The 13,624-nt window shown below is 42.6% G+C and overlaps 2 protein-coding genes across 2 annotated transcripts in view; one reads left to right on the plus strand and one right to left on the minus strand.

Annotated features, from left to right (window-relative positions):
* SDSL (serine dehydratase like) overlaps positions 1 to 4,442 on the minus strand; it is a 70,766-nt gene extending 66,324 nt beyond the window's left edge. Inside the window, exon 1 of the mRNA XM_083145752.1 lies at positions 4,320 to 4,442. The gene's annotated coding sequence lies outside the window, so the exon portion shown is untranslated. The remainder of the gene's footprint in view (positions 1 to 4,319) is intronic.
* Positions 1,570 to 13,074, plus strand: SDS (serine dehydratase). Its single transcript, XM_083145724.1, has 8 exons — positions 1,570 to 1,743; positions 6,076 to 6,234; positions 6,476 to 6,515; positions 8,762 to 8,901; positions 9,045 to 9,136; positions 10,382 to 10,609; positions 11,163 to 11,287; positions 12,351 to 13,074. Exons 1-8 carry the CDS (start codon positions 1,666 to 1,668, stop codon positions 12,557 to 12,559), a joined length of 1,071 nt encoding a protein of 356 aa, XP_083001850.1. The 5' UTR covers positions 1,570 to 1,665; the 3' UTR covers positions 12,560 to 13,074.
* Positions 13,075 to 13,624: the final 550 nt, after the last annotated feature.

Below are 13,624 nucleotides of genomic sequence, written 5' to 3' on the forward strand. Positions count from 1 at the left end.
AATTCCCAAACCATTGAAAGGTTTTTGCAGTCTGTGCAAATGTGAGGAACTCTGACCTTCCTTGCAACTGAGAGAAACTGATTGAGGCCAGCACGGATATCGCAGACCCTCCTTTCATTTACATGCGCGATACAATAGTTACACACAGTCTATCGATAATCGCTCCATTTGTGAATTCTCTAATTAGCAATCACCGCTCTGAATCAGTCCCTTAGTTTGGTACAAGAATGATTCCTTTGCTAAAGAAAGTTCAAAACAACGATCCAATGGATTTCGGGCCCAATTCAGTAAGGCTCGCTACGTACACATGCATTCGCATGGGAGTGTACTGGGCAAAAATCATTCGATGGTTGTCAACCATCGGATGATTTTTGAACCGTTTTTAAATTAGTAAATCTCGGCTGACTTTCAATTACGAAAAACATGGTGGGAAAAGAGGAGGGCACAGACAGTATATGGCATCATGCGCCCGCCCCATGCAGGTTTTGGAACTCCTGCGTTATGCTGGGTGTACTCACCATTTTTGTTGGAACGTCCAGAAAATGCTGGGCATCCCCATGTGCTATCCCCCTGACCGTACATCCCGCCCCATGTGCGAATGCCTCGGCAACTATGCAAGGCGAAGGCATTCTCACAGCAGCCCTGCACATGCGTATATTGCCATATATGCATGCGCAGAGCCAAAACATCGGTCCCTGGAGTAAATACCTTGGGGACCAATTGTTACTGAATCAGGCCCTTTGTTTTTAAAGAGCTAAATGGTAAAAACATCACCCTCTTGCTGAGTACACCTTATTCCGTGCTGCGTTCACCCAGGGACCTTTGTTGCATTTGTCCCTGGCAGTTTGAAAGGGGATCGCGGGCGACTTCTCACCTCAGAGAAATTGCCCTAGTCTATGGCCACCTTAAGAGGCCTAACCTCAAGCTGTGCTTCGTTAACAAATAGTAGTTTTAAAGAACATATACAATTTCTGAAAGCTCATTCAGAAACTTTTGCCCCTTATACAGTGCATACATGTATAGTACAGTAAGTACAGTAAGTACAGTATATCAACATGTTGTTCACAGAATCACAGACACCTGAGCACATCAATAATACTTGTTTTTAGAACATCTTATTTTTCTCTGACCTAGAGGCGAACATTCCTGGCTGTTTATCAGCAGTGCCCATTCTCTACTGTAGAACATATGTCATACCTGTGTGTTGTGAAAACAGGACAATAAACCTTTCACATGCTTAACAGTTTCCTCACTGCCTAGACTGTCTTTCATTCTCTATTTAACTGGAGAATAACTGTTTCATGTTTACTAGAGGACTTTTTTCTCCAGTAACCAGTTTGTCCAGCTTAAGCCAGTTTTTTGACAACGCATCAGGCATGCATTTGGGAGGGGGGACTCTGGGCCTGCAGGGGGTGTTTGTTCTCCTTTTGGTAAATGAGCCTTTAAATACACAGCATTTCTTTTGCTGCTTGTATCCACCCACAACTTGTCGCTTTTGGTATGATCTAACATGTTATCTAAGATTAACACCTCCTTTAGTTGTAAAATCTGACTTCTGTTCATGTGGACAAGAGGGAGTGTTTTGGGTGTATAGGGGGTGTGCTTCTAACTGGTCTGTTATTGGCCACATGAAAGAGTCTTGGTCCTATAAGTTTTTCCCATCACATGAGTAGAAGCATCCTCCACACAAAGCAGCAGGCAAATCAAAGTGAACCACACTACTTACTATCAGTTACAGAGAAGGTGAGTTATGTGTCTCTTGTTTACTATGTGAATCATGCTTTCAATTGATTCTGCTTATGGACTGTATTTTTCAATGTTGAGTAAATAATATGGATACTTTTAATAGCTGATTGTATAACTGTAAAGTATTCCAAACTTTCAAGCCACTAATGCTGGTACACACCAAAATGATTGGGCATGTTTTAGATCCGATTCCGATGCGCATCCCCTCTGGTCATTTGGCCATTTTGCAGATCCTACAGTACCTGCTGCAGTCAGGATTTGAGCACGACCCATTCAACTGGGTACAGATCAGAGTCGGATCGGAATCAGATGGGATGCAGATCGTGTGACCATCTGCTCACAATCACTCTGGTGTGTACCCTGCATTAGGCAGTGGTTCCCAAACTTTTTTGAATCACAGCAGCCTAGAGGATCAGACTTTTTTTCACAGCACCGCTAGGGCAAATGTTTCTTTATTAAGAAATGTAAAAAAATATTATATTAAGTTGATTATGTTTATATCATACTTAAAGCTAATTATGTGATGAGGGACAGGATTCACTTTTGTTTGACTACATATTTTATGATTGGCAGCCACCAGCACTGTTTTTGCCTATTATTTTGACCATAATTAATTACAATTGGTTCAGCACCACCAACCAGAGGCACCCCTGCAAAGAGTAATGAGGCACAGCAGGGTGCCTAGGCACACAGTTTGGGAACCTCTGCACTAAGAGTTCCCTTGCATCCACTCTCTAGTTAATCACATTTAGATAGATAGATAGATAGATAGATAGATAGATAGATAGATAGATAGATAGATAGATAGATAGATAGATAGGAATATTGCACCTATAATGATTACACATGAAATGTTCACATATAAATGAGAGTCCTTCATACAGGGACCATGCATACAGTAAATTAGGCAGGTATTAACCCTAAAATCAATCATGTAATTTTCTATAAAGAAAAAAAAATAATGTTGAAGAAAACGTTATCAACATAGGCATCATTAATTATAGTTATAATAATATACTCCAGTTTTAGCATATATAAGTAAGGCACAGTGCACCGCAAACTACACATTTTCTAAAGGTCCATACACACTGGGCGACTATTCCCAGTGTGTATGGACAGTGATGATCGCATTCATCACTGGGGGGAAAGCCGCTTAGTGCATACACACTGAGCGGCTTTCCCCCGGCCTGGCACCGCTATGCAAAACCGTCCTGAAAGCCGCTCATCTGCTGGTATAACCATCAGATGAGCAGCTTTCCTGGCGATGATGCGGGAACGCGCAGCAGCACTCATCGCCGGGCCATACACACTGGGCGGCTTTGAGCTAAAAGCCGCTCAAACCTGCTGTTTTGAGCGACTTTCAGCTCAAAGTCGCCCAGTGTGTATGGGCCTCAACTGCAATACATTTGTGTCACTATCAAACTGTTGGTAAAAAAAAAAAAAAAAAAAAAAAAAAAAAAAGAAGTCATTTATTTTAGACAATAAAAAGAGACACTGGTTTTCAAAATGATTGGATGTTAAGGGGCCCATACATCAAGCAACTATTAGGTCCTTTCTCCATTCTGTTGCTGACTGTTATCTGAGATAGGAAAAATACAAAATGTTGGACAATCTCAGTTCACCAATTTCAGCTCAAAAGTTATGGGATGTTTACCATGCTCAATTTTGGGGATCATCAGAGAAATTGCAGATCATCAGATTGGAATCACCCCCTAGATGTTTGACCTGAATTAGTCCTGAATCTTTAATTTACTATTGAGGATATCTAAAGTTATATGCGATTTACATTTTACATGAAGACAAAAGGCTAATCACTAGATTATACGCATGAGCAAGTCCCTCCCTATCCTTTGTCCTCATGTCTGCATTTATTTTGTCTACACTGAATGTCAATATTTTATGTATACCCTGTTTTCAAGACTACTGCAGACCACTGCATTAATGCCAATAATGATTATACAGCATTACCAATAGGGATCCATCATGCAAGGAACACTAAAAGTGCATACACACAATGAGATTTGAGCTTCCGATTTTGACTATATAAGAAAAGTTAGCAGAAATCGCACAGTGTGCATACAGTTTGTGATGCCGATGCATGCCCCTGGTGGGATCGGAACCGCAAGAAAAAATAGTCTGTGCAGGCAAGCCGATTTATACTGTATTGTATACAGTCTAGTGTTCTAGTATAGTCAAAATCAGCTATATCTCAAGCAAATATAGTCAAGATTGTATCGTTCTGTGCTCTGGGGAGTTCAAAGGAAATCGCATAGTCAGAATTGTACATATCCAAAATATCACCATGTGTATGACACTTTAGGGTTTGTTTCTGTATTTTTGCAGATCAATATGTAATAAATTCAATAAATAGAAATATTGGTTTTTGAATTGCATTGTATGATTGATTAATTGTTGTTCTTGAATTAGTTAATTTAGCATCAAATGTTGTGGCAATGTTGTTTCTGTTACAAAACAAGAAGTGATAATATGAATGCATAGGGACAGAATTAATTTCACATGAAATGATAACTGATAGTAAGCATTAAATAATTCAGTAATGTGGATGTACTTACATGACTGGCGGCTGAGCACAATCTTCAAGAATGAAGAGTTGTGAATACTAATGCTTGTTAATTCTATTATCTGAAGCCCAAGGGGATCATGGGAACTATGTTGGCTTACAAAAAAACTGGTCTCTAGGAGATGAACAGGGAGCAGCTAAAACTTTCTGCATTTGTGTGTAAAATACATTGAATCTCAGTCTCCAGTAAACACAAACACAAAGTTATTGGACTAGCTAACAAAAATGAGCCTGCATATTGTCTGCTCCCAGATAATGTAGTTATTTATTAATTGTAAAGCAGCACACATACAGAAAAGTATGAGGGGGTGGGGGGTAATATACAATTACTTGTGAAACAATTCCATTACCTTGGACTTCATAAGAAATACTTATGTATCTCCACCTTCCGCCACCCATACCAACAGGGCCGGTGCTAGGGTGTCCGGCGCCCTCCTGCAAACCATAAATTTTGTGCCCCTTCACATTGCCATTGCAACAAGCTGCAGGCCGATTGTGGGAGTGTATGCAACATGCGATCCTATGGAGGATCTCGGGTGCATGTACATGTATGCATTCACCATCTCAGTGCTCACCGCAAAATGTTGCAGGCACTAAAGGTGCCCATACACGCTGCGAGAATCGCATACATTATGGGCTAGATCTAGGGTTGCCACCTCATCCCTTTAAACCTGGAGACATTAATTGCACAGGTTCTGTGGCTGATTAAAAAAATACAGTTGGAATGAAGTCTGATGGCTGTTTTTTTTAAACAGTTGAAATTGAGTCTTGAAGTGAGCCAGCCACAGAACCTGTGTAATTAATATGTCTCCAGTTTTAAAGGGATGAGGTGACAACCCTAGCTAGATCGCATCTAGCCCGCATCTTTGGTTGGAAACAGACACTAATGCGACAATTCTGACAATGCAGGACTGACTGTTAAACAAGTCAGATCTGCAGTGGCGAGTCCCTTGAATAGGTGCTGACCAATATCACCGTTTGTGGGAGGTAACACGCAAGTAGTGACTCAAAATGTAACCATTTTGTGCGACCATAGAATTTCCGAAATGGTAAATGTCCACCTGGTGTGCACCTCTGATACACAAGCTGCAGGTCAGTGGCATTGATTATGGGAATCTTCATACAACTGCTGGTGGCAGCGATGTGAGCGTATTGTTGCACGGAACTAAATACTAAATTGGCAGCTGTGAATGCATTTGTGAATCAGGACCCTTGTATATTATCTTGCTACTCTTATCAGCTTGTATTACTGCTAAATCCAGTGCCATGGAATAATCTTAAAGTGCCCACACACTAGAAAGATCTGCAATCTTAAGATGTGCGCATAAATTAGCCTTCAAATCTTTGGTCCGCCCTGGACCAAAGATTTCAGGCAATTGCACATCTTTACCAAAGATTTTCTTAACATCACGTGTGCGTTCCTATGGATCTTTTGTTAAATCTTCTGATCTTTTGTGCAGCACGTAAGATCAGAAGATTCAGCTAAAGATCCACGGGAGCGCGCATCGGACCGATATCGACCGATTTTCGACCGATTATCGTACGATATATCGGCTGATTTATCGAAAATCGGACAAAAAATCGTTCTAGTGTATGGGCACCATTAACCACAATGTAAATATACGCTTTAGTTCCAGTGCAAGCCATCAAGTGCAATAGCCCATTCTCTTTAGTAAAATGGACAGTATTGATATGCAAGATTGCATAAGCCCATTGCATACTGTTTACGGTGCATTCTCATTCGACAGGTCACAATGCCAGAAATGAGCAGTCTTCATTTGAACACCCCGCTGAGAGACAGTGTTCCTATGTCCAAACTGTGCAAGACCAAAGTATATCTAAAGCTGGACAATGCACAGCCCACAGGCTCATTTAAAATCCGTGGCATTGGCAATCTATGTAAAACGGTAAGTGCGCGGTCCGATGCATAACTACTATAGGCTAATTTTGGCCATCATAGCATTCACTTTGGAAAAGTTTGTGGATTTTTGATAAAATTAAGATGTACCACTTAAAAATAATTCTTGGTGTATAAATGAAAGCTGTTCATGGCCGCTTACCTAAAAATAAAAAGTTAATAATGTGCCTATTTGTTATGTCTGATTATAGTTTGCATTAGAACTAATGTTGTGCATGTTTATCTTACAGTGGGCAGAACGGGGCTGTAAACATTTTGTCTGCTCCTCAGGTGAGTTTATTAGTGGGTTCATCTTTTACTCATCTCCTGGATCTTCCATTGATTCCTATTATTGGTAATTTCAGCCACATTTAGCAGCATGCTATTATAGCCTAACCCGCTAGTCAGCCAGTGATGGTCATCAAACAGGATCACGCTGTTTATATAGACTTGGACATAAGTGAAAATACAGTTTAGAGGCCTATCTTTTGCACCAAGCATAGAATTGGTGTAAGTATTGGCTGGTGCAAATCATGTACATATGCATAGGCGGCCACAGCTCTGCACTTTGGGCCTGATTCATCTGTGGTCAGAGTGGCTATCGCTGAAGCTTTCTTGGAAGCAGCAGCAGTGATGGCTGTGTGGTAATGCAGCAGGAGTTATCTGTGACATGTAGAGGCCTCCTGCTGCAGTAGTGATCTGACCCGTGTCCTAGAAACCAGGTATTGGATCACAGACTCACCACTAGGCATCATTCTGTCGCAGAGGCCAGGAAATCACTGCCCAATGATGAAGATTCCTGACCTCTTCCCTCCCCTAGGATGATGCTTCTTATCAACTTAAAACAGCTGCAGAGCTGGCTATGCAATAGAATACCATATAGGAGTGTCATGAGATAGGTGCCTCTGCACAGTGGCGTAAATATGGAGGGTGCAGGGGACACAGCTGCTATGAAGCCCAATGGCTTGAGGAAGGGGGGGGGGGGCTAAAGGCAATGTGACATCAGCCGCCCGCCCCGGAAGGCATTAGCCCACCCGCGTACCCATGGGAACACAGTGCCGCCACCTTCCCTCCCTCTCCACTTTGAAAAGTCGGGGTCGTTCATAGTCGGGGTTTGCACAGGTGTAGAAATTTGCATGAATACCTCCCAACTTCTGATCCTCCCCCCTCAAAATTTTTTGGGCATGGCCTACCTGGAAAGGGGCGTGCCCTGTACGTGTGGTGCTACACGAGGCCATGCCCCCATTTTTTACCACTATGGAGGCATGCCCAGCAGCTTCGTGAGCTACTGGCTATGCCTCCAGCCCCTCTGTCTGCTGAAATACACACAGTGTCTATTCTTGGGGGACAGGGGGGATTCCCAACTGCCCCAACCCCCCCTTCCCCCCATGGGACACTGCCGGGACGGGGGGACGTCCCAAAAAGAAAACAATAGTTGGGAGGTCGGGAGGTATGCGCAATCCCCGACCATCAGGGCAGGTGCCGAATTCAGGTCACTGTGTGAAGGGTAGTTGCAGGGCGTTCTGTTGACAGACATTGGGCTAGATGCACTAAATTTCAAAAGTGATCAAATGGAGAGTGATAAACAGCCAGCCAATCATTTGACATTTTTTCAAACACAGTCTGTGACATGACAGGTAGGAGCTGATTGGCTGGTTGCTTATCACTCTCCATTTTATCACTTTTGAAGCTTTGTGCATCTGGCTCATGGAGTGATTGTGTTTATACAGTGTCACATCCAGCAGCTTCACACTAACAGCGCTGCTACACTTCTGGATTGTGTAAAACAATTGAGGGTGGCTCTGCCTCCCTCCCAGTAAGTAAACTGACATACACCAAACCTGTCCTGCAGCAGCAGTACTAACCCACAAACCGCCAGCTACATTCCTTGCACCCGCTATAGTTAGAGGGTCAGTCCTTGTTGGTCAGTCTATGCCCCCACTCGTCAACCCACCTATGACCCCATATGGTGCCGTCAATGCTGCCAACTTCCATCAATGCCAGGGTTGCCTACTTTTAAAGTCTCCTCTCTGGGAGAAGCCAGAGAGGAGACTGTCACCAGCACTTTGGGGGTGCGACTTGACGTAGCAGTTCTTTGAGGAATGGCAGAACTAAATGACGCAATTTGCATATTTAGCCCCGCCACTCCCCAGGAAGCCGCGAATCATGGTAATTTACCGCCGTGGCCAGGGAGATTCGGGGGTTCCCTGATCTATGACCCCACATGAGGCTCTGTCTGTCTATGCCTCTGCCAGTCTGTCCATACCCTCTCACTTTCTCAATCCCCTCTCTCTAGTGACAAAAGTCTCCATCAGCCTTTTAAATTTTGCTTTGGGATCCACAAAGTTCCAGTTACTCTCCTGCCACAGCCTGTAAACTAACAGAATCTATTTTTTTATTATTATTATTTTACTTTATTTGTCTACAAGATATATATTTTAGTTTAATTAGCACAGTATCAAACTCTATAGCTACTTACTGTTCACACAAAATGGATAGAATATATAAACTTACTCATTTTCATCTTTGTTTTAAAGGAGGTAATGCTGGCTTGGCAGCAGCTTACAGTGCACGCATGCTGTCTATTCCTGCCACCATTCTTGTGCCAGTCACTACCCCTGCGTTCACCATTCAGAGGGTAAAAGACGAAGGAGCCACCGTCACTGTGGTGGGAGAGGTCCGTTCAATAGTCCTTTAAGTAATGTCTATAAAACACATAAATTACTTTAAACAGACTAAAGGTTATGTGTGCTATAACACTTATATCTAGAGCAGCATTATCCAATCTGATGTTATCTTTGAAATCTCCATTTATTCTAGATATTAGATGAGACCATCGAGCATGCTAAAGAGCTAGTGAAAAATAACCCCGGATGGGTGTACATTCCCCCATTTGATGATCCTTTGATATGGTAAGAGATTGCCTATGTCATCATAGTTTGCAAAAAGATAAAAGTAATCAGCAGAGATCGAGATCTCTGACTTTTCTTCAGAAGTAATCATTTACAAGGCAAAACCATGGCACTTTACAAATGTGGCTGAAATTGGTCAGCATCTGCACCTCCAGCAAACTGACCTTGGGGCGAGATGTACTAAGCCTTGAAAAGTGATAAAATGGAGAGTGATAAACCACCAATCAAATCAGCTCCTACCTGTCATTTTTCAAACACAGCATGTGACATGGCACTTAGTAGCTGATTGGCTGGTTGTTTAACTCTCCCTATTTTATCACTTTTCAAGCTAAATGCATCTGGCCCTTGGAGAGAAAAGGTGGAGCGATATAGGCCCTGATTCAGGTCGCTTCGCTCACACAGGGGAGCAGTGTTTAGCGTCTGCTTGGTGCGAGCGGGCGTGGCAAATTGCTTAATTGCCAGCTCATTTACCCCCCCGCAGTGCAGACTGGGTCAGTGGCCATGGGTTGCGCACATGGGAAAACCCAGCATTTCATGGGCTTTACCATAGAAATGCACGCGTGACGCGGGAGCGGACAGCTGATGTCAATGGATATCAGCTGCCGGCCCGCTTCATATTAGACATTTATTAGTAGAGAGGAATAGCAGCATTACTACATATATAGGGTCTGATTCAGACGCTCTCGTTAAGCAGCATATATTCGTTGCTTAGCGAGCAAGCACCGCTCCGACAAACGCCCACATACCCTCAGTAACATGTGTCCGTGAACACTTGCATGCAGCCGAAGGAGAGAGTTGGGGAGTGACTGACCACGGAATGATTTCTGTCCCCTTCAGAAATAAAAGAGAAAACTTATTTATAAAAGAGAAATTTATTTCAGCCGGAGATGACCAAAAAAGGGGTGGGCACTGATGTCATGTGACATCAGCCGCCCACCCTGCGCTGGCATCTGCCCACCTGCGTTCCCAGGGGAACGCCCATAAAAAGTTGGTCCCCGGCTCCAGCCTAGTGTCTCGCCCTCCTTCCTCCCCTACCTGTGTGAATGCCTTGGAGAATGACCCACAGGGGGTCTGCACATGCACAAATACGCACATGCGTAGAACCCCCCCCCCGCCATCAGAACGTGGCCGAATTTGCCCCCTTCTAATCGGACCTGAATTAGATCCATAATTTGTGCTTCTGCATTTACATGCACGACCAAATGAAATAAAACGTTTGTTAATTCATGGTTTCACATTCTTCAGGGAAGGCCACACTTCGCTTGTAAGAGAAATGAAGGAAAGCCTCCCTGCGAAGCCTGGAGCAATTGCACTGTCAGTAGGTGGTGGTGGGATGCTCTGCGGAGTGGTCCAGGGCCTGCAGGAAGTAGGATGGGGTGATGTACCCATCATTGCCATGGAAACCATAGGTGCTCACAGCCTTCATGCTGCTGTGGAAGCTGGGAAACTAGTGACTCTTCCAGAAATTACCAGGTATGCATATAATCTTAACCTATACAATGTTTAGATTAGATAGATATGAAACTATGCATGATGATTGCTCATACGGACAGGTGATGATCGGTATGAAAGCCATTGACTGACAAAGTATATAGCCTGTGCTCTGTGTGGCATGGTGAATAATCCATTGTATCTGTGAGTCACTAAAGGAGAGAGCTTTCAAGCCTTTGAAATGACAAAATTACATAACACTCAATAAGCTTCATCAGTCATTTATCTAACCCAGAATACAAAAATTCCAGCAGCACATTGGTAGTTAAAGACAAGCTTCCACTTCATCTCAGAGAACTGAATTGAATACATCTCCCGTTGAATTAGAACTTGGCTGCCACTTCTGTATGTAACCACAAAGATGCAGCAAAAACATGGTTCTCTGCTATTCTGCTTGTTCAAAATCGGTTCATGACTTTTGACCCGACATGCTAGAAAATATTTATCATAAATGTTAAAGTAAAATTGCCAAATCACCAGATCTGTTTGTCAATTTGGACTGGCCTAACAAATTCTGAATATTTATATTTCTTAGTGTTGCAAAGACATTGGGAGCAAAAACTGTGGGAGCGCAAACATTAAAAGTGGCTCAGGAACATCCCGTTTTCTCAGAGGTGATCTCAGACCAGGAGGCTGTAGGCGCTATTGAGAAGTTTCTGGGTAAGTGAATGCAGAAGGTCTAGTTTGTCAGTCATAATGGTGAAATTTCAAGTGTCACGCAAGATTAAATAACCTAACAGCTTTATACGAAAATGAAAGGACAGTATACTTAAACAGGTCTTATATTAAAATGGGATACGGTCATTGGGTCAACCCTATTAAGGTCGACATTAGGTTGACCACTGTAAGTCAACATGGCTAAGGTTGACAGGGTTGGAAGGCATTAGGTTGACAATGGCAAGGTCAACAGTCAAAAGGTTTACATGAGTTTTTCATGTTCTTTTCGAGCCGACAGGCAGTGTTTCTTGTCGTACCATCCACTAGGGAAGAATAGAACAGTGCACAGAGCGCAGTGAGGGGACGTGGTCCAGTTCGAAGGTGTCCATATCGACATATGGGACAAAAAAAACAATGCTTGTGTCGACCTTCCAACCCTGTTGAGTTTAGCCATGTCGACTTATTTCAGGTCTCAACCTAAGGCCTGCCAACCCATTAAAACAGTTAATTCAGGGCCATATTATCAGCATTGCTGGCCCCGGAAAGAGATATACACTGGGACCCCTACTATTGGACACCCATCGCCCACTTCCCCATGTAATAAAATAACCTACAGTGGACACCCACTGAACCCCCCTTAATAATAATATATCCCAGGACACTCATTGTCCTCACTCCCCAATTAATCCCTGATCTGACACTTTCTCCCATACCAAAAGGTCAATGATGACTACTCAATACTGGAAAATGGTAGAATTTAATTTTTCATGTTTTCTTTGTGCCAATGTCATCACCTGAGCACATGGACCCCCAATTAGTGTACCGCTTTACTTGCATAACTTCAGGCCAGGTGCCTCACTCCTCCTTACTCTTCACCCTTCACTTGGGCTACAATAAGGAACAGCAAAGTATAAAAAAAGGGTATAGTGTCGACGTTGATTTATTTAGAAAGCTACAACCTATGAAAACATTAAAGGTCTTTAGGATTTTTCATAATTGTCTTTTGGTATTACTGTACATAAAATATAATCATATTTTTCCAATCATGCTGCGTGTATTTTTCTAGATGATGAGAAGATGCTTGTGGAGCCAGCATGCGGTGCAGCTCTTGCTGTAATTTATAGTGATGTGGTTGGGAAACTGCAGAAGGAAGGCAAACTGCCTCAAGACCTCACCTCTCTGGTTATCATTGTATGTGGCGGAAACAACATCACCCTAACACAGCTCTTCCGACTCCAGCAGGAGTTAGGCATCAAGTCATCCTGTGCTACATAGAATGTCTGCGTATTCTAGATCTACTGTATGGACTACCTTAGCTAACAATCTCCTGGATCTAACCTTACTGGCACCATAACACAGGAGGAACACGATAGTAGTACCATGCTCTGCCCAAACAAGATCTGGAGTTCATACACCCAATGTATTCATAAAACATTGGCAGCCGTTAATTCACATTCCTAGACTAGCTCGTCTCAAACAGCCGTCTGCTTACAGCAGATGATTATTACTGGTTTTAATAACTGGTGATATACAAATATGCAAATTCAGGGTATATGGACGAAAGAAAACCACCCAAAAAAAAAAAAAAAAAAATATGATGTCTGCCACCATTCATATCTTGTAGTTTAACCTCTGGCATCCAGAGAGAGGGTTGGCTTTATTTCAACAAAAGTTTCAGGGTGGATAGTTTGGAAAAGTTTATTTTAAAGTGATTACGCTACCTCAATGTGATGCGAGACATCACTGTGTATACCTGTTTCAGAAGGATGCAATCATTTAGGGACCCTAACACTGACTTAACTTTTTGTAATATGTTTAATGTATATGTTCTATGTGAATTAAATATAAAAAAAACAACAACTGTGAAGTGAACATACATTGATCATTTTCTGTATGGTGGATCAGCAATGGTATAGTCAATGTAACGAAAGAGGACAGAGTTCAAACCATATTGATCTGGCACCGCCAAAACCATTTTTTTTTTTTTTTTTTTAAGAGGTTCTATTGTCTTATAAGGTATTCATGGGTAAAGTGGCTCAAGAAGTAGGCAAACAGGTAATGTAAGATCTCCACTTCTTTAGTGTCCTTCCTAGTAATATTGATATCAGAGAGAAGGGTGCATTTACATATATTGACCTGCAGCAGTGGCATAAGTTCATCCCAGTTATCCGGAGGCAAGTTGAAATTTGGTGCACCCCTTCCCTAAAACAAGGTGTGACAATGGCCACTAGGTCAGACTTACAACATTCACTCATCTGCACCATGAATCAGCATTCACGATGTGAGTCCCATCTCACAGTCCAGCAGCAGTGGGTGCACAGATGCTTGCTGTATTGTAGG

Source organism: Crinia signifera, chromosome 1 (genome assembly GCF_055691185.1).
Source record: "Crinia signifera chromosome 1, ASM5569118v1, whole genome shotgun sequence".
Taxonomy (NCBI): Eukaryota; Metazoa; Chordata; class Amphibia; order Anura; family Myobatrachidae; genus Crinia; species Crinia signifera.